The 21,871-nt window shown below is 51.8% G+C and overlaps 1 protein-coding gene across 15 annotated transcripts in view; it reads left to right on the top strand.

The window, feature by feature from the left end:
- CTBP2 (C-terminal binding protein 2) overlaps window positions 1-21,639 on the top strand; it is a 251,733-nt gene extending 230,094 nt beyond the window's left edge. For 10 of the 15 annotated variants that reach the window (XM_040702806.2, XM_046943168.1, XM_046943163.1 and 7 more), the window contains 8 exons: window positions 12,318-12,472; window positions 13,454-13,598; window positions 15,930-16,136; window positions 16,887-17,101; window positions 17,232-17,362; window positions 17,531-17,658; window positions 18,182-18,299; window positions 20,186-21,639. In XM_040702806.2, coding sequence (XP_040558740.1) covers window positions 12,318-12,472; window positions 13,454-13,598; window positions 15,930-16,136; window positions 16,887-17,101; window positions 17,232-17,362; window positions 17,531-17,658; window positions 18,182-18,299; window positions 20,186-20,366 — 1,280 coding nt within the window. In that variant the 3' untranslated portion in view covers window positions 20,367-21,639. Of the gene's footprint in view, window positions 1-25; window positions 157-5,959; window positions 10,108-10,468; window positions 10,579-12,317; window positions 12,473-13,453; window positions 13,599-15,929; window positions 16,137-16,886; window positions 17,102-17,231; window positions 17,363-17,530; window positions 17,659-18,181; window positions 18,300-20,185 lie in introns of those variants that run through there. The other 5 variants (XM_046943169.1, XM_046943170.1, XM_046943171.1 and 2 more) reach the window with 5 other exon arrangements.
- Window positions 21,640-21,871: the final 232 nt, after the last annotated feature.

Genomic DNA, 21,871 nt, shown 5'->3' with positions numbered 1-21,871 from the left:
AGTAATGTGCTTTGTTTGCTTTCAGCTTCTGGCCTTAATAGTTTCAGAATCTCTCTGACTTGAGTCCATCCAAAGCCCTCTGTGCTGCAGCAGGGCATACAGCAGGGCAGTGTTTGGTGAGTCCTGCGGCTTCGGGCTCTGAGCAAGGATCTGCAGGTGGGATTTGGAAAACCTATAACTAGAAAGTAGATCTTTAGCAAATTGATCCGTGGCTCTGGGATTTTGACTTCATATCGTGAACAGAGTGTGTAACCTGTGCTTTGCTGCCCTGGGTCTAACTGCGCTTTGCTGCTAGCTGTCCCGGCTGGGGAGTTGGACCAGATGATCTGTAAAGGTCCTTTCCAACTCAAATGATTCTATGGTCCTATTAGGACAAGGGGAGATGGTTTCAAACTTAATAGAGGAAAGATCTAGATTGTACACAGCTTTTTTCCTATATCCAATAAGGGTGGTGAGGCACTGGCACAGGCTGCCCAGAGAGGTGATAGTGCCCATCCCTGCAGACACCCAAGGTCAGGGGATGGGCTCTGAGCACCTGATGGAGCTTTGGGTGTCTCTGTGCATTGCAGGGGGTTGGACCAGATGGCCTTTAAAGTTCCCTTGCAATTCAAACCATTCTATGACTATCTAAGCTAGTTTTGTAGGTCCGTGGGTTTGATGGCTCTACTCCCTTTGCAGAAGTGTTTGGGACCCTGGAACTCCTTGGGTCAGAGGCCCTCCATGGGGCTCAGCCTCTCCATGTCCAATTTAGGTGGTTCTTTCTCATCTCATCATGTCCTTTGGGATGGTTTTCTCGGAGCTGCTCTCAGCAAGCCCAGCTTGCCCTGCCACCATCTCTGTGCTCTCACCAGCCTGCAGACTGCAGCTGTGCTTACAGCCTCCTTCCCACCTACCACCTGCGATCCCGTTCCTGCTGGCAGCTGCTGTGAAGCAGAACGCATTGCTCAGCCACACCAGGTAGCAGCCCATCCCGGCAAGGAGCCTGCACAGCCCTCAGAGGCCTCAGCTTCATGTTCAATTACATTAAGAGCATCTCAGTCCCACTCCTGGAAGCAGTCCATGACTGATGTTTCTCCTTGGCCAGAGCCTTGTGCTGAGGGGAGAGATCAATATGCTGTTTGCCTGCTGCAGCCAAGGAGCTCGCTGCACAGGTTGCACATTCCCCTGTGGTTCCCAGACCTGGTGGCACAGCGCTGCAGCCACAGTGATGCACCAGTAACTACACATGGTTTTGGAGAGGCAGTGGGGCTGACTGAGCCATTTCTGTTTCCTCCATAGCTTCATGTGCTGCTGTTCTTTCCTTGTTCTCTGCCTCGATTTCAGCGGCGTTGTTTTCCTCCTCCTTACGAACGCAGCCAACTTGGTAATTAACCAAAGCACTGCGCAGCCATTGTGGCTGTTCCATGGAGCTCTTTGTCCATACCAATGCCTCCCCTTCCCCAAAAGATTTTGTTCAGGTCCCCGCAGCTGAGGGAAGGTTGGAACCCGGGCTCCAAATCCGATACCTCTGGCTATGACAAATACTGTAGGGGTTATTTTTCTGTTGCATTCTTACACGAGAAAAATAGTTACGAGAAATAAATATCACTTTATGCTGGGCTTTACTGCTTACTGGGCTTTGAGCCTGGAAGGATTTAAAAGTCATCATGCTGTCAGGGAAAGCTGCAGCGAGTGAGAGGAGGCGGAGGGCTGCTGCTGCTAGCTGTTGTGATTTGGGAAATGCTCGTCCTGACCAATGGAAGGGAGATGGGGAGGCAGCCAGCACCGAGCAGTGACACCCAGTGTGACAGGGCAGCGGAGAACCCGGGCTGGGTTCTCATTTCCTTCGCATTATGACACTGTACATGCAACCTGTTTTTAATCACAGTTGTTATCTTGTGTTGCTGGGCATTGCCCTTAGCTCAAAGCTGCATGAACAGGATGGGAGGTGTCTTCTTGGGCATTGCTGGCTCTGTGACCCCGTAAGTTCTCTTTCCATCCCACATCTGTCCCATATGGAAAGCAGCTCTCTGCTGTAAGGACTTGGAACGATCTGCCAGGGCCGGTTACAGTATCTTGTCCATTAGAAGCAGAAAGAAATACCACTGGGGATAGAAGATAGGAAATACATTTGCAAGGCATCTGAGTGTGATGCTAAGACATTCTTTCTTTCAGCGTTGATGTTGCCAATAGCTTCTCTTGTGCTCAGACCAAAACTATTCTGGGTGGAACATTTGCTCCCTACTTTCTAGCAAGCCTGGTTGCAGGAATGAAGAATGGATTCTTTTCACTCACCACAGCTGGTTTGAATGATTTCCACACTGAAGCCATTGACTCCAGGCACTTCTCATGTGAATCACAAGGAAGTCACGACTGGGTTTTTGTTCATGTGCCTGATAAGGGCACGAACAGCAGAGTGGTCTGGAGCTGGCTGGGTACTTGCATGTAAGTGCATGGCAGGGAGGAGTCCTGCTGCGTGCTCTGCACCCAGCACAGGTTGCACGCATCCCCACCGGCTCCTTCCAGCAGTAAGGAGGCAGAGGAGGGTGAGATGTGCTGCTGACCGTTGCACCTGTGTGTGCTGCAGAGCACAGAAGCATGACTGCCTTGGGTGCAGAAGGTCCATTGTGCTCACTTAATGGAGCTTAGAGAGGAGTCCTTCAAGAATCGTGACCCTGGCATTACAAGAAATGCCAAAAAAAAAAAAATTACCTTGAAAGCCATCAGTGTCAGTTGGGTAGTCCTTGAATGAGGCATTGAGAGGGATGTGCTTCAATGCATTGATTTCAAGGCCTGCTTCTCCTAAGGACTGGCAAAACCCTGTGCTTCAGAGACCTCGGGAAATGACTGCAGATCCTGTGGCAGGTCTGTGTGCTCTTGCAGGTCACTCTCTGCTGTGAGCAACTTGAGTGAGATCATGGATCATAGAATACAACTTGTAACAGGCTTCTGCAAAAGAATCCCCTTCCTTTTCCCTTCTGAAGGAGCCCTCTATCAGGAAGATGGGTGGGCATGTGGAAGATGACAGGTGATCATCAAGGAAGATGATCCATTCATTGGGTTTTTAACCAGGGAGAGGTGCAGTAGAACTTGCTGAGAGTAACATGACTGCAGAAAAAGGGATATGGAGAAAAAGGGATATGCTCCTCCTGCTTACAGCCAGGGGGGAGGTGCCACATTGGGGTCTGTTAGTGTAGAGGGGCTTTGGGATGCACAGGACACCAGCACCATGTATGATCACTATTGCAGCAGTTCGTTTCGAATCATAGAATCATTGAAGTTAGAAAAGACCTCTAAGATCATCTAGTCCAGGCGCCAACTAATCTGTCTGCTGGAATGAAGTGCACGAACAAACGCTTGCTTCCCTTTCTCCTATCTCACTCCTAAGGAAGAGCTGAGATCTGGTTGGTTCATTTTGCTGTACCTCAATCTTCTGGTGGGTTTGTGTCATGACTTTGCAATGAAAAATCATCTAGGTTTTGTGTTTTAATTGAGAGTATGGGTAGGATATGTAGCTACAGCTCTTGGGTGGGTAGGTGATGGGTTTTATTGAAGCAGTAAAGTATAGAGAGCTGTTAAAAGAAAATGGCTTACGACAGTGATACCGTTCAGTGTGATTTATGGTTTTATAACTGCAAGCAACTTTGAAATATTTTCACCATCCTCAGTATCCGTATTAGATAAATATACAGCCTGTGCTTACCTACAACAGCATTGACTTTCTTTTCTGTGATGCTGGGAAGGCATAAAAACAGAGACATTTTCAGCCCATTATAGCTTGACGTTGTTTGGAGAGCAGACAGTTTTGGTACAGCTTTGGGTTTTTTAACTTCCTTCGGAGAATGGCTGTAAGAAATGCCTCCTGGCAGCCATGAGAGTTGCAGTGCAGTGATCCTCTGCGTGCACACAGAATGAGACACCTTACATGTGAAGGTTATTGGTCAGAACTTCAGCTCATTTCAAACAGAGAAAATACAGATCCTAGCTTGGGTGCTTTACTCCATCATCCCCATCTGTGGTTTCTCTGGTTTCTGTGGCCTTGCTGAAGTTCCCTTTGGTGTTGGTGAGGGAAGGGCTTGGTTCTCCACCTAGGGAGCCTTGGGCCATGGCCAGAAACCTCTGTGATGGAGGGGAGAGGTGGGCAGCGACCTGCGGGACCACAGGAGCAGCTCCACAGTCTTGGAGTTGGAAAATAAGGCTTTGCCAGTGTGTTATCCGGATTAATGAAGATGAGATGTGCTGTATGAATGCAGCATGATGGTGTGGTTATCCCTTGGGCAGCTCCTGCTCACAAGGAGAAAAGGTTGGCTTGTGTTTGTGGATGGTTTTGCTTGCTCCACCAGCGGTCCTTTTTGGCTTATTATGAAAGACTGGAAGCGTGTGTTCTTCTGCTCAGAGACACAGCAGGTCAGCAAAGATTCTTCTAGGTTACCCTACTTCGCATAATTCTCCCTTAAGATAATTTTTTCCTCTATCCTGAATCGTGATATTCAAACACTGTTGATCAATAAGGGTGGCTGGGTATCCAGTTGCTCATGCAGTGAAGCCATTGGAAAGCAAAGCTGCGTCTCAGGGTGAGGAGCTGCTTCAGGTGTCAAAGGCAGTGATGGTATTTATAGAATCATAGAATGGCCTGGGTTGAAAAGGACCACAGTGCTCATCCAGTTCCAACCCCCTGCTATGTGCAGGGTCGCCAACCAGCAGACCAGGCTGCCCAGAGCCACATCCAGCCTGGCCTTGAATGCCTGCAGGGATGGGGCATCCACAGCCTCCTTGGGCAACCTGTTCAGTGTGTCATCATTTACTGGGTTCGTCTTGGAAAAGTTAAATGCACAGCCTTGGATTGCTAGAATTTCCTTTGGAAAAGCTTTGGGTTTGGGCCTCAGGGCTGTTGGGGTGGTGATGTATAGATGGGTAGGGGCTGTGATGGATGTCCCACTGCGTGCAGCCCCCAGACCTTATTGGTTTTCAGCCAGGAAGACTGAAGCTAAGCAGGGTTTGCAGGGAGAGATAATATCTTTCATGAGAGCAATTTGTACAGTTAGGAAAACATTTGTGCTTTTGGGACCGTATGCTTTTCTTCAGATCTCTCTGGTTGCGCATTACATGAAAAATAAAATTGGTTCAAGTTTTGAAAGGTTTAATGGATATTTGAGAGCAAGGAATTCAAAAGCAGCTCGCAAAAAAATATCTCACCATTTGATTTGAAGATTTTAAGGAAGATTCAACAGCCCTGAATGGCGAAAGATGTTTCTGGCTTGCAGCTCACTACTTAGAACCCAGCATCTGTGCACATGGAGTTGAAGGTTCCATGTATAGTCCCAGAAGTGTGCACTCTTGTGCACCTGGGTGGGCTGCAAGTGTACGGACACGTTCTTGTGCCCTTCTGCATCTTCAGGGTGCTCTGAGCAAACTGTAATGGTTCCAGGCTATTTCACATGTCAACAGGAACCCAACGCATGCCTGAGTTCCTAAAATGCAAAGATACCCTTGTAAAGAATTAGTTGTAGAAGTATTGACTTTAATAGCACGTGAGTTGTAGTTAAGTTCCTTCATGTTGGTATTTAGGTTTTTTTTTTTCTCATTTAGCTGTGATGCCATGCTGTGAGGAAGTGTGTGTGTTTATCTTAGGGAAATTGGTGGGATTTGCAGGTATTCAGTACCTCCTGCAGTTATTCCCTGCTTTGTGCCTGTGCATTTTGCCATCCTTTTGTGCCGAGCAGAATTGTTCCCAGATTCTTCAGAGACCAATGGGAGAGCAGAGGGGCTGTGGGACAGGGAGGGAGTGCAAGTTGAAGCAAGGAAGCAGGAAGACAAAACCAGGAGCTGCAGAAATGATGGAAGCACAGTGCTGGTTCACCCCCTGCTCCATTGGGGGGTTATGCCGGTTGATGTCTCCTGTAGAGATGGGGATCTGAGTTCAGAGATGGGACTGGGAATGGTGTTGGGAAGGGAGGAAGCAGCGGAGGGTGCAGCACTCTTGGCAGGAGCACTGCGTGGGTCACACAGTGACAGCTGTCGGTCTGCAGAAGGGATGACCTTGCAGTAGGGTCACCCAGCAGACTGCAGGCTTGGCTGGCGCGCCTGGCCGATGCCCAGGAGCTATTTTAGTAGGCCTTGCAGGGGACGAGGCCTTGGCAGGACCTATGGGTTTTGAAGTGAGCTCACAGCCCTTTTCCCTTTGGTAGCCGGCCAGCTCCAGCACAGCCCAGGGCACCGCTTGTGTGCGTCACCCCAAATGGCACCGCTCGGCTTCGCATCCCTGCACAGGTTCCTCCCAGCAGAGCAGTGCTGTCTCCCCAACCCACTTGTCTGTGCACCAGGGGCATCACCGCACTGCGAAGCTGTGAGCCAACAAGTGCCAACCTCTGCCTTGCTTCTGTCCCAGGCCCAGAGCTCTGCTAACTCCATCCCTGCCCTCCTGCTCTGGGGGGTCTGCAGGAAACCTCTGGTGGATCTCAGGAATGCGAGCCACAAAGCTAAGCAGCATACAGAAACCCTGGTGTACATCTTCATTAAAAGATTTGTAGCACTTTCTGTCCAGCATAATTAAAAGGCCTAATGTCAGCATAATTTAATTCCAACAGCTGCATCACAATGTGGCGTTTTCTTTGTTTTCTGCTCATGACCAGTGTGCAAACACAGGTTTAGAAGGTGCATATGGCACACACGCTGTCAGCTCGAGCCCCTCCGCTTCCCAAAAGCTGAGGCCGGGGGCTGTGTGTGATGGATGGCGTTTCTTTCAGTGGAGGGGAATTTCTGGCCCCAGCCATACGGCTGTCACTTCCCCCTCTGCATAACACCAGCTTTGCATCCCGCACGCTGTCAGACCGTGTAAATGAAAACCCTGAGTTGTTTTTCTCTCTCTCTCTCCGTGATGATATAATTAGAACGGCTGCCTTTTCCCAAAATGGCCAGGCTGTGCTATTTTCTGTACCACGATGCTTGCTAAGGAGGCAGTCTTCGTTTCAAGAGGAAGACACCCCGTATTGCTGCAGGCAGCAGGCAGATGGGCTTCCCCAGAGTTTGGGGAATTGGCACATGGAGTTGTTTCGTACCCCACTCTCTTCCCCTGCACAACAATACAGGGGAGCAATAAGACATGGGACCAGGCTGGGGTGGCAGTGCTGGATTTGCCTACACCAGGGCTGCTGTGCCCTTGGCCAGGCTGATCTCAGCCTCCATTTTTCCATCTTCCAGATCATCTCTAAAGCCTTCAGATCCCTCAGGGTGACTGAGGGTCTGGAGAGGCTCCCATCCAGAGAGGGTTGTGGATGCCCTGTCCCTGGAGGTGTTCAAGGCCAGGCTGGATGGGGCCCTAGGCAGCCTGGTCTAGTATTAGATATGGAGGTTGGTGGCCCTGCCTGCAGCAGGGGGGTTGCAGCTTCATGATCCTTGAGGTCCCTTCCAACCCGGGCCATTCTGTGATTCTGTGACCTAGATGGCAAATCCTGGGGCTCTTCCAGCAAGCACTCCATGGCTCTGTGTTGCAGTGGGGATGCTGGAACACCTTCCTGCTTGCATTGCAGGGAAACCTCTTTGCTTTGTCCTGATGCCATTGGTTTCCATTTGGATAGAAGGGGAAAGAGAACTGGATGAGGAGGGCAGGGAGGACCCAGGAGGATGTACTGTGGGGTGCACTCCTCCTGTGCCACTTGAGGCTGCCGGCTCTGCATTACTGCCCCAGGGGCCTTCAGCAGTGTGCTGCGTGTGTCTGTGCTGTAATGGGGCACACATGGAGCTCAGTGGTGTAGGTGCTTGTGGTGTGTACACCTACAGGAATTCGAGCTGTAAAATGGTGAAATACTGCAAATATAAAATCCCCCATATTGTGACTGAGTGTTTAATTTATGGTCGTTTCTGTCATTCGGATGTGGCTTGCAGTCCTGGCGTTCGTATCAGCTCATAAGGATATTGTTTTAAATGGGAATTTCCTATGAATTCTTCAAAATACTTTCTTAAAGGCAGCCCTGAGTGCTGTCTGAGGAGCAAGTTTTGGGGCCAGGGCTGGCAGCTGGCACAGGGCCTCCTGCTGCAGGGACCCTGCCCTTCTCCTCTCACTGAAACACACTAAACACCACCGTGCTTGTTTATAAGGGAGCTGTTTGATGTCACTTTCTGTACTGGCTTCTGTCCTTACAGCACCAAGTGCCTCCAGTGTATTTACAATTGGGAATAACAGTAAATACCTTCTCTCTCCCCCTGACTGCAAGATAAAGGCTGCATCTTATTTCATTTTCATGCATGCATTCATCGTGGGAAGCATTTATGAACTCTCTTGAGAGGTTCAGTGAGATGGAGAGCTCCTGGGCAGGGCAGTTGCTTGCCCTCCTTCCTGTGAGTTTGAGGCTCACTTTAGCCCTCAGAGCTGTGTGGATGTGTGTCATGGAGGGTGATGCTCTTGAAACCAGCAGGAGCGTTTCCATGCATTTCAATGGAGAAACAGCTGTGCGCTCTTCTAGGACAAGAGACGATGGCCACAAGTTGCACTAAGGGAAATCCCAGTTGGATATTAGGAGAAATTTCTCAGAGCAGTGAGGCAGTGGCACAGCTGCCCAATGAGTGGTGGGATCACCATCCCCGGAGGTGTTCAGAGCCGTGGGGATGTGGCACTGAGGGACATGGGCAGTGGGCACGGTGGGGGTGGGCTGGGGTTGGGCTTATTGATCCTAGAGGTCTTTTCCAGCCTTAATGATTCCATGATTCTGTGATTGTAATCTTCTGTGTTTGGCCCAGGTGAAGCTATTAGCCAGTGCCACCAGCACACTCACCAGTGTCTGTTCTGCTTTTGGCTCCCGTGCCCATGAATCACCTTGCAGGATCCAAGGGAGCACGCAGAGGCCATTTGGATCCCTCCAGGCATAACCTTTTGCCACTTGCAGCCCTGGGAAGGGCCAGTGGCAAGATGCAGCCCAGTGCTAGCCCAGGAGCTGGATGCAGATTTTCTTTCCTGTTTCTTGGACAAGAGCAGTTTGTGGCCGAGCAGTGGTGATGGCAGCTGGGAGGAGAACATCCAACTGGTCTAAGTGGGCAGTGGTGACACACTGAACAGGTTGCCCAAGGAGGCTGTGGATGCCCCATCCCTGGAGGCATTCAAGGCCAGGCTGGATGTGGCTCTGGGCAGCCTGGTCTGCTGGTTGGTGACCCTGCACATAGCAGGGGGTTGGAACTGGATGAGCATTGTGGTCCTTTTCAACCCAGGCTGTTCTATGATGCGAGCTGAGGGGCATGGGCTGCAACAGTGACACTGTGGGGCTGCTTCCAGGTCCTCCCCAATCCCAGCACACGGGGCAGGAGCAGGAGGTGGGCACCTCGGGGAGGATCTGTGGGGTGAGCCCTGCTGTTGGCTGCCAACCAGCGGGTGGACACGTGCAGAATTATCCCTTGGTTTGTGGGTGCTCTGGCAGCACGGCCTTGCCTTCCCCACTGCTTTGTGCTGCTCTTCTTGCTGCCGCAAAAGCAAGTCGGTTTGTTCGTGGAGCCTTGCTCAATGCGCTCCATGTGGAAAGGCATGTTTCATTTTTAAGCTTTGGGGGGAAAGAAAAAAAACCCAAAGAAAACAAAACAAACATAAAGCGCAGCATGGCACAGATTAAATCCATTGGAGACAACTGGAAAAGAAAGAAAGACGTCTGTGCAAGTCAAGTCAATAGGAGGAGGGGAGTGGAAGGGGGAAAAAGAAACTGTGACATATACAAACCCTTTAGTGTGCATAGCATAAGATTTTTTGGCTGGCACTCACATGATTTTATTCAAGGGCTGGGAAAGAACTCCGATTAGTTAAAAGCTTCGGCAAAGTCTGGAGGGAGCGCTCTGAAGAGTTGGGAGCCGCGCAGAGGTGGCTGTAACTCCTCTGGCAATCGCAGACCATTCTTCCGAGGCTCGGGACAAAAGGCTTTTCTTTTCCCTCCGTGTTCAAAGAGACGTTTGTCTTGAGATGGTGCAGCTGTGGGCCGCGGGACCGCCTGTTTGAAGATACCCCCTCGTAGAGGAAAGGAGAGGCTGCGCCCTGCAAAGCGGCGGTAGTATTTTGTCGTGTGTGGGTCCCCCCTCCTCCTCCCTCCCTCCTCCTCCACCGCCATGTGTGGTTTTTAATAAGAAGAAGAATGTGGAGGCAACATTTTCCAGGCAAGGGGAAATTTCCTGTTTCTTTTCTGTTTGTTTAATAAAGTGTGTAGTTGACTGTGAAGCTGTGGCCGCTCAGTTGTGAATGAGCAATGCGGCCGATAGTCGGGCTGGCTTCTCGATGCACTTTGATGTACTGCAAGTGAAGATGTTTAACGCTCGCTTCTTCCCTTTTATTTGTTATGCTGAATGCTGCGTGGCGCAGGGAGCCGAGATTAACAAGAATTAGGCAAATGGCTCCGGCTTTTGTTTCTGTGCGATAGCACCCGCCGTCTGGCGGCCGCACAAAGGCTGCCATTGAGCGGGAGCGCTCCCTAATTCTCCTGGCAGGGGTGCCGCTGGGATCGGATACAAGTGGGTGGCAGAGGGGAGGAGCGGCGCAGAGGACAAGCGGGCTTTGTGCCTTCCAGATGGAACAAAAGCACTTTATGCGCCGGGCTGCGTGCAACAAGCGAGCCGGCTGGACTTGGAGTCGTGAGCGTGGCTGCGAAACCCGGCTGCTTCTTTTCCCTTTCCTCTCCCTTGTCCGCAAAGCCTTCCTCCTCTCTCTCTTCCTCGGTAGAGCTGCGCACCGAGCGATGCCAGCAGCGCCCGGCGGATGGCGCGGGGCTGCGGCCGGCAGCGGTGGGAGGCAGGAGCTGGGCGCGGGATGCGCACCGAGAGGCTGGGGGTTCACCGCGGTGTTAACCGTGGGGTGGTGGAGTCATGTGACGGCGTGGGTTGGGAGGGACCTAAAGGCTCGTCTTGTTCCAACCCCCCGCAGCGGGCAGTGCTGCCAGGCACCCGATGGCCCAGCTGGCTGCTGGCTTTCCGATCCAGGGCACGGCTGTCCTTAACGAGGCAGGCGTGTGCGGAACAAGTGTGCTGCGTGAGGAAGTGTCGTTCCCTGCAGTGCTGTGCCGGCAGCTGGACGGACAGCCGTGCACGGATGGGCCCGGGGTGTTACACACACAGCACCCCTCTGTGCACCGCGATCCCTTTTTGGTGTGCAGTGCCTGCAGGGTGAGGTGGGAGGTGATGCTCCTCATCTCGGAGATACTATTCTGCACTGTGCGTTAGGGCAGTGTTATAATTCACTTGCTTGTTAAACAGAGAAAAGAATCTAGCTGGGTACAGTGCTTCCCTTCAGGCTTGTGTAAGCCTTCTGTGCTCCGTGCATGTTTTTATTCTCACTTATCTGCTTATGGCAAGCTCCTTTTGGTTATCCACATCATCTTGGCCCCATACCCCGCCTACTGACACAGCCACACTTCCATCTGGAGGATGCGCGTGCAAACGGTGCACATTCCTCCCGGTGTGCTGTGATGGAGAGCTCTAAAAACACTCGTGTATAACGTTGTGCTGGACGTTGTGGGTCAGCTGTGCTGGCTGGGTTCACTTTTGGCTTTGCTTTTCCCCAAGGAGAGGGAATGTGCTGCTCCCCACATTGATGGCTGCGTGGCCACACGGGTCCCACTGGTGCTGCTCCTATGGCATCGCTATGGTGTCCCAGGCTCACACCCTGCTTGACAGCAGTCCGGACAAACAGGCACATTTCATTTTCCCTTTAAAAAAAAAAAAAGAAGAAGAAGAAGCACTGTGTTGCTCTTCTTTGTGAGTTTCCTCCCCTCATTGTCATTTTCCTGGCAGGAGGGTGCTGTGATTCCCTGCAAAGCGGCCCCTGCTCCTGGCTGATGCTGGCACACAATAGCATTTGTTCTGCACAGAAACCCCAGCCCCAAACCAAACCTTCACCCCTCTGTAGCTAATTAAAGCCCTCTGGCTTCTAAAGGAGCAGCTACAAGACGTGGTTGTCGATAGAGAAATGGTGGCACTGAATTCCCCCAGTAGAACAGCCCAAACAACCATCACCGATGTCCAGAAATGAACCAGTTAATCCCGGGCTGAGCAGCTAATAGGATGGAAGCACTGGGGCTTCCTGCAGCCCTTGCTGATTATCACTCGTTTCCTAACCTCACCTTGGAGAGCCTGCGATTGGAAAATGAGCCCAGAGCAGCACACAGCTGGATGTGGCCATGCCCAAAGAAACAGCCATGGGCACAAGGGTGGCACTGGTGTGTGTGTGTGTGTGTGTGTGTGCGTGTGTGTCCCCACAGCAGAACAGAGTCTGCATTGGTTTCATGTCCTTCACACTGTGTGCTCTCCACTCCACAGGAATGCTTGGGCAGAGTTGTTGCCACGGCTGTAAGGGTTTGTGCTCCTTCTGCTTGCAGGTATCCGTCCTCAGATCATGAACGGCCCCATGCACCCCCGGCCCCTGGTGGCACTGCTGGATGGCAGGGACTGCACGGTGGAGATGCCCATTCTGAAGGACTTGGCGACCGTGGCGTTCTGTGATGCACAATCAACTCAGGAGATCCACGAGAAGGTAACGGAGCGGTGGCTGTGGGGCGTGCGGAGAGAGGCAGAGATGCTCTCATTCCTTCCCAGTCCTCAAGAAGATTTGTTCAGAGCTCCGCTGCGAGTTGGCCCAGATAGCATCAGCAGAAGTCGCTGCCGATGAAAATTCAGCGAGGCCGTTTCAAAAGCCAGATGTTATTTTGGAACAAAAAGTCACCTTATCTCTTAGCATCAGCTTTTGAACATCAATATTATGAAGGTTTCTCCCTTCCATTGAGCCTGCAGTAACACACAGCACTCCATGCCCAGCACATGGCAGCTCGCTGCCACCAGCACGGAGCCGGGAGGCTGTGGGCAGATGTCTGAAATCACATCCAGGGTCTGGGAAAGAGAACTGCAAAGAACCCCAAACGTTCAAATATAAAGTGCAGGGGAAGGGCTTTTTATGAGGTGTCCATTGATTAATGAGCAGGTCTTGCAGAATTCGGGGCTTGGGTTCCCAGAGCACTAAGGTGGCTTAAGGGGAGCACCAGTGAGGGTTTGAATCTCCATTGAAGGATGGAGTACAGCCTTACGTGGGCATACAGCCTCACACAGATGGTCTCAGGTACTCCTGGAACGGTGAGCAGTGTGACAGGTACCGCCCACCCAGCACATAAAAGGTCATGGAGTGGCACATGGTTGTCTTCAAAACCAGCAGACGCAGCTGTAGAACCTAATTGCTTCTTAAAAGAAGAATTACCCTTGCTTGGAAGAGGAGGAGCTGATAGATCTTTGAGTGTCCATGCAGTTCATGCCCTGGTTCCATGGGGATGGCTGCGGTTTCGGTGGGGCACTGCAGGTGGGTTGGGTTTGGTGGCACCGTGGCAGATCAGCCAACAGGTTGGTGGTAAAGCTGGGCAGTTCCCCGTGTAATTGTCTGCATCCCAGAGGCCAGTGGCTCTCGGGAGCTGCAGGTGTTCCCTCTGAGTGTCCTGGCAGCTCCTGACATCCTTGTGCTCTGTTGCAGGTATTAAACGAAGCTGTTGGGGCGATGATGTACCACACCATCACGCTGACTCGAGAAGACCTGGAGAAGTTCAAGGCCTTGCGGGTCATTGTTCGAATAGGCAGCGGCTACGACAACATCGACATCAAAGCAGCGGGGGAGCTCGGTAGGTCTCAGTCCTGCACTTCAGCTCCCCCCAATGTCCCTCTGAGTCCTTAAAATCAGCACGGGGGATCTCTGCTCCCCATGGGAGCATGTGAGCTGAGGGGCAGTCCAGGCAGTGCCTCGCACAGGGGCTCGGTTCAGCTTCTACATGGCCGGCTGCACTGCTGGGCCACCACGTGTCACAGGGGTCACAGGGGCCTCTGGCGAGCTGCACACCCCAGCCTGGGAGCACACCATTGTGTCGGTGATCTCAGCAGCTGTGACAGCCATTGTGGGCCACCTGATCCAAGGACTCAGGCTCTCACCGAGGCCTTGCTGGCGTTCAGGGCTATCTCTGGGGAAGTTAGGGATAACAGCTGCTCCACGTGAGCCATTCTGCAAGGATAATTGCGATAAGAGAGTTTCAAATAGGCATTCCTAAAAAGCAATTCTCAGTATAGTGAATTATTTTTTTTCTAGAGGAGAGCAGCATCTTCTCAGTTTAATGGTTTCTTCGTGTTTTTAACTCTTATTGTTATTATCCATTATAACGACGTTCTGAGGCTCTGAACATCAAGAAACGAAAAACATAACGAATAAAATAATGGGATACTGCAGCATAATCCTTCTTTTTATACTTAGCAAATTGGGTGGCCAAATGATGTGGTTTAGAGTAGAAAATGTAATGACTACCCACAAATGTAGCGTAAAGTTTAATTGGTATTGCTTTCCATAAGGTAGTTCTTAAACCGTGCAGGCAGCACAGTGTCCATTGTCTGCACACAGCGCCTGCTGGGGTGATGGGATGGAAAAACACCCCCAACAGGTGTAACTACCACTGCGGCGGGTGGGAAGGCACCCAAGAGGGCAGGAGCCCATCAGACAGGGATGAACGCCGCAGGGCTGGCTGTGGGACCAGCCGTTGCTGCCTGGGGCAGGATGAGAGGCAGAAGGTGCTGGGAGCTTGAGTCGGAGTGGTTTCACCCCTTGTAGGGCTGGTCAGGTTTCCCCAGGTCAGCGCAGGGCTTGCAAACAGGGAGGAAAAAAGGTCTTAGAGCAGAAGAGCATTCTCCTGGAGGCAGGGGGGTTAGCAGGGGGCCCAGAAGGTGCCCAAAATATTCTCATTTTTTGACTGAGTCAGTGGCCCTTAAAGCAGAAGGGGATTTTTGGAATGTTATTCTCTCTTTATCTCCTGCTTTTTCATGGTTTCCACTCCAAGGCCCAGTACAGTAAAGCATTTAGATACACATTCATCTCAAATTGTGTGTTTAAATTGCGTTGAAGCCAGTGGGATATAAGCATGTGCTTAACTGCTATGCTGAATAGACGTGAAATTAAGCACCCTCTTACATGCTTTGCTGGATCAGAGCTTTAACAGGGTAATGGCCAGGGAGACATTCTCGGTTAACTTAATACCCGCAGCTCTGAGCAGGGAGGCACAGTTTAAAATGACCCCTTTGTGACAAAGGAACAAAAGCTCTGTTATGGGGATCTGTGCGTGGGGCAGCTGCGGTACTGGGCAGGGAGAGCTGTGCCAGCATGGCTGGGCCCCCAAAAGCAGCACCCAAAAAAGCCTCAGCACCACGGGGAGCACACTTTGGGGTGGTGATGGTCACCCCGAGCCTTCCTGCAGCACCGTGCCGCCATTGCACAAACTCACATGTAACCTTGGGAACCCAAAGCAGGGTCCAGCTTGGAGCAGCTGCACTGTGGTGGCACATCCTGGGCGACCCAAAGGTCTTGCTGTACCTGGAGCTGCCATGCAATGCAGAGCACGTTGTTCTGCTCCAGTGCAAGAAGAGGTGGGTGGTTGTGCCCTACGTGGCTTAATGGCTGAGCAGTCTTATTGTGGAGAAGGAGTGGCTGGTGCCAGCGTGCATTAATTTGCTTTGAAGGTAGATGAAACTAAACAAGAATAGGACTTGCTCTTACAAAATAAACATTTCCTCCTGGAGTTATTCCTGCGTAGCTTTCGCACTTGGAATTGGCACTCGTTCTCACACCAGGGGAGAGCTGAGAGGGGACCCCAAGCAGTACGAGTCGTGGTGCCTTTGCAGATGTGAGGCTGCTGCTCCTAAACTCTGCATCTCTTTGTGTTGCTCCAACTGCCTCCTGCCCCTCACTTCACCAATGGTGGCTGCTTGGGAATTGGTGCGTGGGGGCCAAGGACAGCGCTCGTCGTGCAGGGAACTTGTTTGCTTTTCAGCACACCCTGGTGCATGCCGAGCCCAGGCGTGCTGTGCTTTTGGAAGGACTCTTTGTCCAAGCTGAGCAGCTCCTGGCACAGCGCTGTCCCCAGACCGCCTTCGTTTGGGGCTGTGCGTGGCTGCCCCTGAGCCGTGTCCTCCCGCAGGGATCGCCGTCTGCAACATCCCCTCGGCCGCCGTGGAGGAGACGGCTGACTCCACCGTCTGCCACGTCCTCAACCTCTACCGGCGGAACACGTGGCTCTACCAGGCGCTGCGGGAGGGCACGCGGGTGCAGAGCGTGGAGCAGATCCGGGAGGTGGCCTCTGGTGCTGCACGTATCCGGGGCGAGACGCTCGGCCTCATCGGCTTCGGTACGCGGGCAGAGGGCGCAGGGAGGGAGACTCAGCGCTGCAGGATGAGCTAAAAGGAGAGTTTGTACCACCAGAACTGCTGGGGTGGGGGTGGGGCTGTGTCCCACGAGGTTGGTGTGACGTACAATCATCAAACCACAGAATGGTTGGGTTTGGAAGAGACCTTAAAGCCCATCCGGTTCCAACCTCTGTCACAGTCAGGGTCACCACCCACCAGAGCAGGCTGTGTGGGGCTCCATCCATCCCGGCCTCGGGCACCTCCACGGATGGGGCAGCCACAGCTCTGGGCAGCAGCGCTGCAGCCTCACCACCCTCAGTACAGCATTTCCCCTTTTTTGTTTAAAGCCATTCCCCCCTGTCCTGTCTCTATCTCCCCATCTAGAACACCGCTTCTCTCCTGTCCATAAGCTCCTGGACATAGCCATAGAATCTTTTATGCTGATACTTTGGAGAAGGAGCTGTACTTTGCAAGCCTCGCTTGAGTCCCTGGGGGAGTGCTCACAAAACCCAGCAGTGCCCTCAGAGTGGCCAGAGCTGGCTGTGCTGCCTTGACACACAGCTGCGTCACCTCCCTCTTTCTGAGCCCTTCTGCCCAGTGTAAAACAGTGTCTGTCTTCGGTTCACCCGTAGCAATAGATGGGACAGAGCTTGGACACCCACTTGCCGAGAGCTGATGCTGACACACAGAGGCACACAGTGTGCACACCAGGCAGCTGTGGCTGCTTGCTTTAACTCTCCTCCCTCACGCAGGTCGCACGGCGCAGGCGGTTGCGGTCCGAGCCAAGGCGTTCGGCTTCAACGTCATATTCTACGACCCGTACCTGCAGGATGGCATAGAGCGGTCCCTGGGAGTCCAGCGGGTGTACACGCTCCAGGACCTGCTCTATCAGAGCGACTGCGTCTCGTTGCACTGCAACCTTAACGAACACAACCACCACCTCATCAACGACTTCACGATTAAGCAGGTAATTGCCTCAAGAGCAGCCGAGGCGAGTGCCCTCTGGTCAGCACCCAAAGCCCAGGCCAGCCAGTGTCGGGCCAGCTGTAGGAGGCCCTCTCACACCCAGCTCTCTTATCTCTCCCCACTGCCCCCAGATGAGGCAGGGAGCGTTCCTGGTGAACACGGCGCGCGGTGGGCTGGTGGATGAGAAGGCCTTAACTCAAGCCCTGAAGGAGGGTCGGATACGAGGGGCTGCGCTCGACGTGCACGAGTCGGAACCCTTCAGGTAAAGCCCCGTGCAGTCCCTTCCTCAGCGCCACACACACACCTGCAGGGAGCCCAGCGGCCCCAGCAGACACCGAGGGCAGCCCAGGAGCCCTTTGCCATTCTGAACACCTTTCGTTCTCTTTTTAAACGGTGGCTGATTTCTTTTTTTCCCCTCCCCTGCGCCCAGTTTTGCTCAAGGCCCACTGAAAGATGCTCCTAATTTAATCTGCACGCCGCACACGGCCTGGTACAGCGAGCAGGCGTCGCTGGAGATGAGAGAAGCTGCTGCTACCGAAATCCGGCGCGCCATCACAGGTACAGCCCTTCTGCAGGGCCCTGGGCTGTGGCTTTCCTTGGCCTCATCCAGCTGCACACAGGGGGGGGTTCTAACCCTAATTTTCCTCCCAGTGAGAGACCTGAGAAACAAAACTTTACTCTTCTGTCATTCAGACGTGTTAGAATCCGAGGATGATTGGGATGGAAGGGACATGAAAGAGCATGTCCAAATGGTGCCGGGTCGGAGCTTGCTCCAAGATGATGCTCCAGCAGATGGGTGGTTCTCCTGTCCTAAAACTTACCCTTGTCCTTCAGCTGATGGCAAAGCTTCACTCTGGGCTGTCCTGTGCTTTGAAATGGGGCTGAAGGGAGCAGCTACTCTGAAGGCAGCACAGGAGGGGTCTCCAACCGTGACCTTGGGACACTCAGTTGATTTTCTGGGGCCCTGATTTCTCCCCCTTCCCACTAACAAGTAGGGGGAAAAGGAATACTTGTAGCTTGATTATACGGTAATAAAGCAACAGTGTGCCTGACACATACTTACCTTTAATACCGACTCCAGGGCGCATCCCAGAAAGCCTAAGGAACTGCGTGAACAAGGAATTCTTTGTCACAACAGCTCCGTGGTCAGTAATAGATCAGCAAGCGATCCATCCAGAGCTCAATGGTGCCACATACAGGTAAGCCGGAGGAAAGGACGGTCACAGGCAGGGCTTGCCCTGCAGAGGTGCCGTGGGGGGATTGCAGGCACGTTGTCTAACGCTGCTGCTGGTGGGTCAGCACTCACACGTAGGGCAGCCCCAAAAGTGCCCAAAAGGGCTCCCCACCCCACCAACAAGCAGGACAAAGCTTACACGCTGAAAAAGGGACTGCAGATCTGCTCTGTTTGTGTTAGATTTGCACAGGCCGCAAGCCTGGGCCTGCTCACAAACTAAGGAGTCCAAATACAGGGCTAAATTCCGGTGTCCTGATGATTTCCATCAAAATCCCTAAGGTCAGATCACTTGCTGCTTGACTGTGGGAGGCTCCACACACCAGCATCGTGCTGTGCTGTAGGGAAAAGGCAGGTAGGAGCCCATCCCTAGCAGAGCTGTGAGGGCAAGGCCCTGAGCAGTGTGTGTGCCCTGGCCCTGCACGCTCTGACCAGCAAAAAATTGAGGCCAAACCATCCGCAGGTGGTGAAAGAATCCTCCTTAACCTGCAGCCCTGCAAAGTGTTGTGTCCCACCAGGCCCTGCTAAGCTCCACAGTAAGAATCTCTCCTCCTGGCAGCAGGCAGAGCATCTCCACCCAGCTTCTCCTTTCTCAAACTCAGTGTCCTTTCTTGGAATGCATATGGCTCGCTCAGCTGTAAGAAAAGGAGCTGGACTAATGCAGCTCCAGTTTTCAAGTGCTTTCTCTGCTTATATGAGTAAGAAAGAAGGGGACAGACCCCATAGCAGCATCTACCAAGGTAGAGAGAGGGGAAGTGGCTTCAAACTAGACGGGAAGATATTGTTCAGATATAAGGAAAAAGATGTTTTTGTTTGTGTGTTTTTACAAGAGATACTTGGGATGTCAGAGCATGCAGGATGATTGCTTACCAAATTCTACAAGAAATTGGTCTTGGCAAAAGAGGAAGGCTTTCTTGTGGTTAACAGCCAGTGTCAAGGTACGGGGCCAAAGCCACAGAGGCATACCTAAGAGCTGCACACAGTCCCGTGGGTGCAGAGCTGTCTGTCAGCGATACAGAATCACCCAGCAAAGGGCAGTGTAGAGCTTCCTAGAACTGCAGGAAAAAGGCCTGTCCTAAAAAAGAGCAGGGAAATAAACAGCAGAGCCAGCAGACGGGGATTGGTTTTAAACTGAGACAGGGGAGGTTTAGGTTGGATATGAGGAGGAAGTTTTTCCCCCAGAGGGTGGTGACGCACTGAACAGGTTGCCCAAGGAGGCTGTGGATGCCCCATCCCTGCAGGCATTCAAGGCCAGGCTGGATGTGGCTCTGGGCAGCCTGGGCTGCTGGTTGGTGACCCTGCACATAGCAGGGGGTTGGAACTGGGTGAGCATTGCGGTCCTTTTCAACCCAGGCCATTCTGTGAGTCTACAATAGGTGCACCAGCAGGAGTGTGCCCAGCTTCAAGAACAGAGGAGCAATGTTGGGCAAGAAGGGAGGGTGCATGGGGCCACGACACATGGTTACACCTGGTGTTCTCTGCTCCTCCAGCTGATAAGCAGCAGTTTGTTTCCTCAGGCAGTTAAACCACAGAGGTATTACAGCAGCTCATGAGTTCACCGCTCTGGTACTCACACCGACTGTGTCAAATTCAGGACAACCATACAGTGCTGGTTTAGAATAATATAATTTCATATAGAATACCACGGTAATTAATGGCACTAGTGACTGCCATCGCAGCTCTCGCAGGTGTTTGAGGATTTTTACAGCTGAAAAAAAACATCTTTGCTCACTCATCCCTGCTTTAAGCCTATGCACTGGGCCTACAGCAGCGACGAGTCGCCCTTGCTCCCATTTCCCCCACGGTTGGGTCCCCAGGTGAGGTGACAGTGGCTGCCTCTCTTCCTTACTCCAGGTACCCGCCCGGGATGGTCAGCGTGGCACCAGGAGGAATACCAGCAGCCATGGAGGGCATCATGCCCGGGGGCATCCCTGTGACTCACAACCTCCCCACGGTGGCACATCCTTCCCAAGCTCCGTCTCCGAACCAGCCCACGAAACACGGCGACAACAGGGAACATCCCAACGAGCAATAGCAGATAATTTAAAACAACAAAATCCTTCAATAAACTTGGGACCAAGAGACATTGGAAAAAAAAAAAAAAAAAGAGAACTACAAATGAATTTGATACGAAATTTGTAACGTTGATTTTTGGACAGATGCATCGTCGATGTTCCGGTGTTACCGATGCGGTGATAGCAGCCAAGACTGGGGAGAAGCCCTGAAGAAGGCACCTGCTCACCGAGATGTGATACGTTAAGGATCGAAATGATCGACTTCTGTTCTTGTGTGTTAAGTTTCCTTCATCTGTGCATCAATCACATGAATAAAAATAAGATTTCTTTTCCCCTCCATTCCTTGGGAAGAACAGGGTGTCCGCACCCGTTTCCAAACAATTGCATTAAGCAATCCTTACCGAGTTAACGTAGAAATGGAAGAGGAAACCACGCCGTGGCTTCAGCCCTTTCCTTGCTCTGGTTCCCTCTGACAGAAGGAGGCACCAGCACTGGCTCAGCAGCGGAAGAAAAACCAATGACATCCTTTGTGCAGCCTCCCGGGGCCGATGTGTGCCAGCAGAGCTCCTGCAAGGCTGGGGGCACGGGGCTGGGAGGGCAGAAGAACAAAGCAGCACTCCTCCCTGCCCAGCTCTCAGTGAGGCAGCTGCGCACACATCCGCGCCCTGCAGTGATGCAAGAAAAAAAAAGAAAAAAAAGAAAAAAAGAAAAAAAAAATGAAAAAGAAAGAAGAAAGTATTACGTTTCACACACTATTTGTACTCAAATATATTTTCTCAGTTTTAAATCTGCAGCTATTTTATCAAGTGGAAAAGTCTTGGGCTGGAAAGGGTTCAAGAATAATGTTGCATTTCCTTATGTCTCAGGAAACACTTTTTATGGTAACTTGTCAGACTGTCTATGAACAAACCCCACTTTTTTAGACATTGATAAAAGTCTTCTTTTCTTCACGTGATATTTTATACAAGAACACTTCAGAACGTGTTATTAGATGTGACTGATTTTAACAAAGCCTATTAGGTTTGTATCAACTAGTTACATGTTATCCTCATAGTCTTTTGTGAATCATCGCCTTTTTGTTTTTAAAACGATGGCCTCTTTGAGCCTTTGTATGGGTACATTCCTGTTTCTGTGACAAAGAAATCTTAAGCTGTCCCCAACAGAAGAAGAAACCAATGGCTATCAGCAGTATGTTTTGTTTTAGTGTGTTACCGTTACTGTATTTGTTTATTGTAAAGGTGGACATTTAGCGTTCAGTGCAGTTTTCAATAAAAAGTGATAAAATTTCTATAACTTCTGGGAGGTCGGAGCTCACTGCACCGTCCCGGCACACCACTGCCCGCTGCGGCACAGCGAGGGAGCACACGGCACCCAGCTTAGTTACACTGAGGGGGCACTCGGTGAGGAGAACGTGGCATTGACGTTAAGGTTTGGAAGTGCATTAAAAACAAACCACCTCTGGGATTCTTCCCTTGGCTTTCAGTTGCATTGTGGAGGGATGGAAGAGCCTCCCCTGCAAGCAGGC

Source organism: Gallus gallus, chromosome 6 (genome assembly GCF_016699485.2).
Source record: "Gallus gallus isolate bGalGal1 chromosome 6, bGalGal1.mat.broiler.GRCg7b, whole genome shotgun sequence".
Classification (NCBI taxonomy): domain Eukaryota; kingdom Metazoa; phylum Chordata; class Aves; order Galliformes; family Phasianidae; genus Gallus; species Gallus gallus.
The sequence above is the reverse complement of the archived record's forward strand: the minus strand, read 5'-3'. Positions and strand labels throughout refer to the sequence as shown.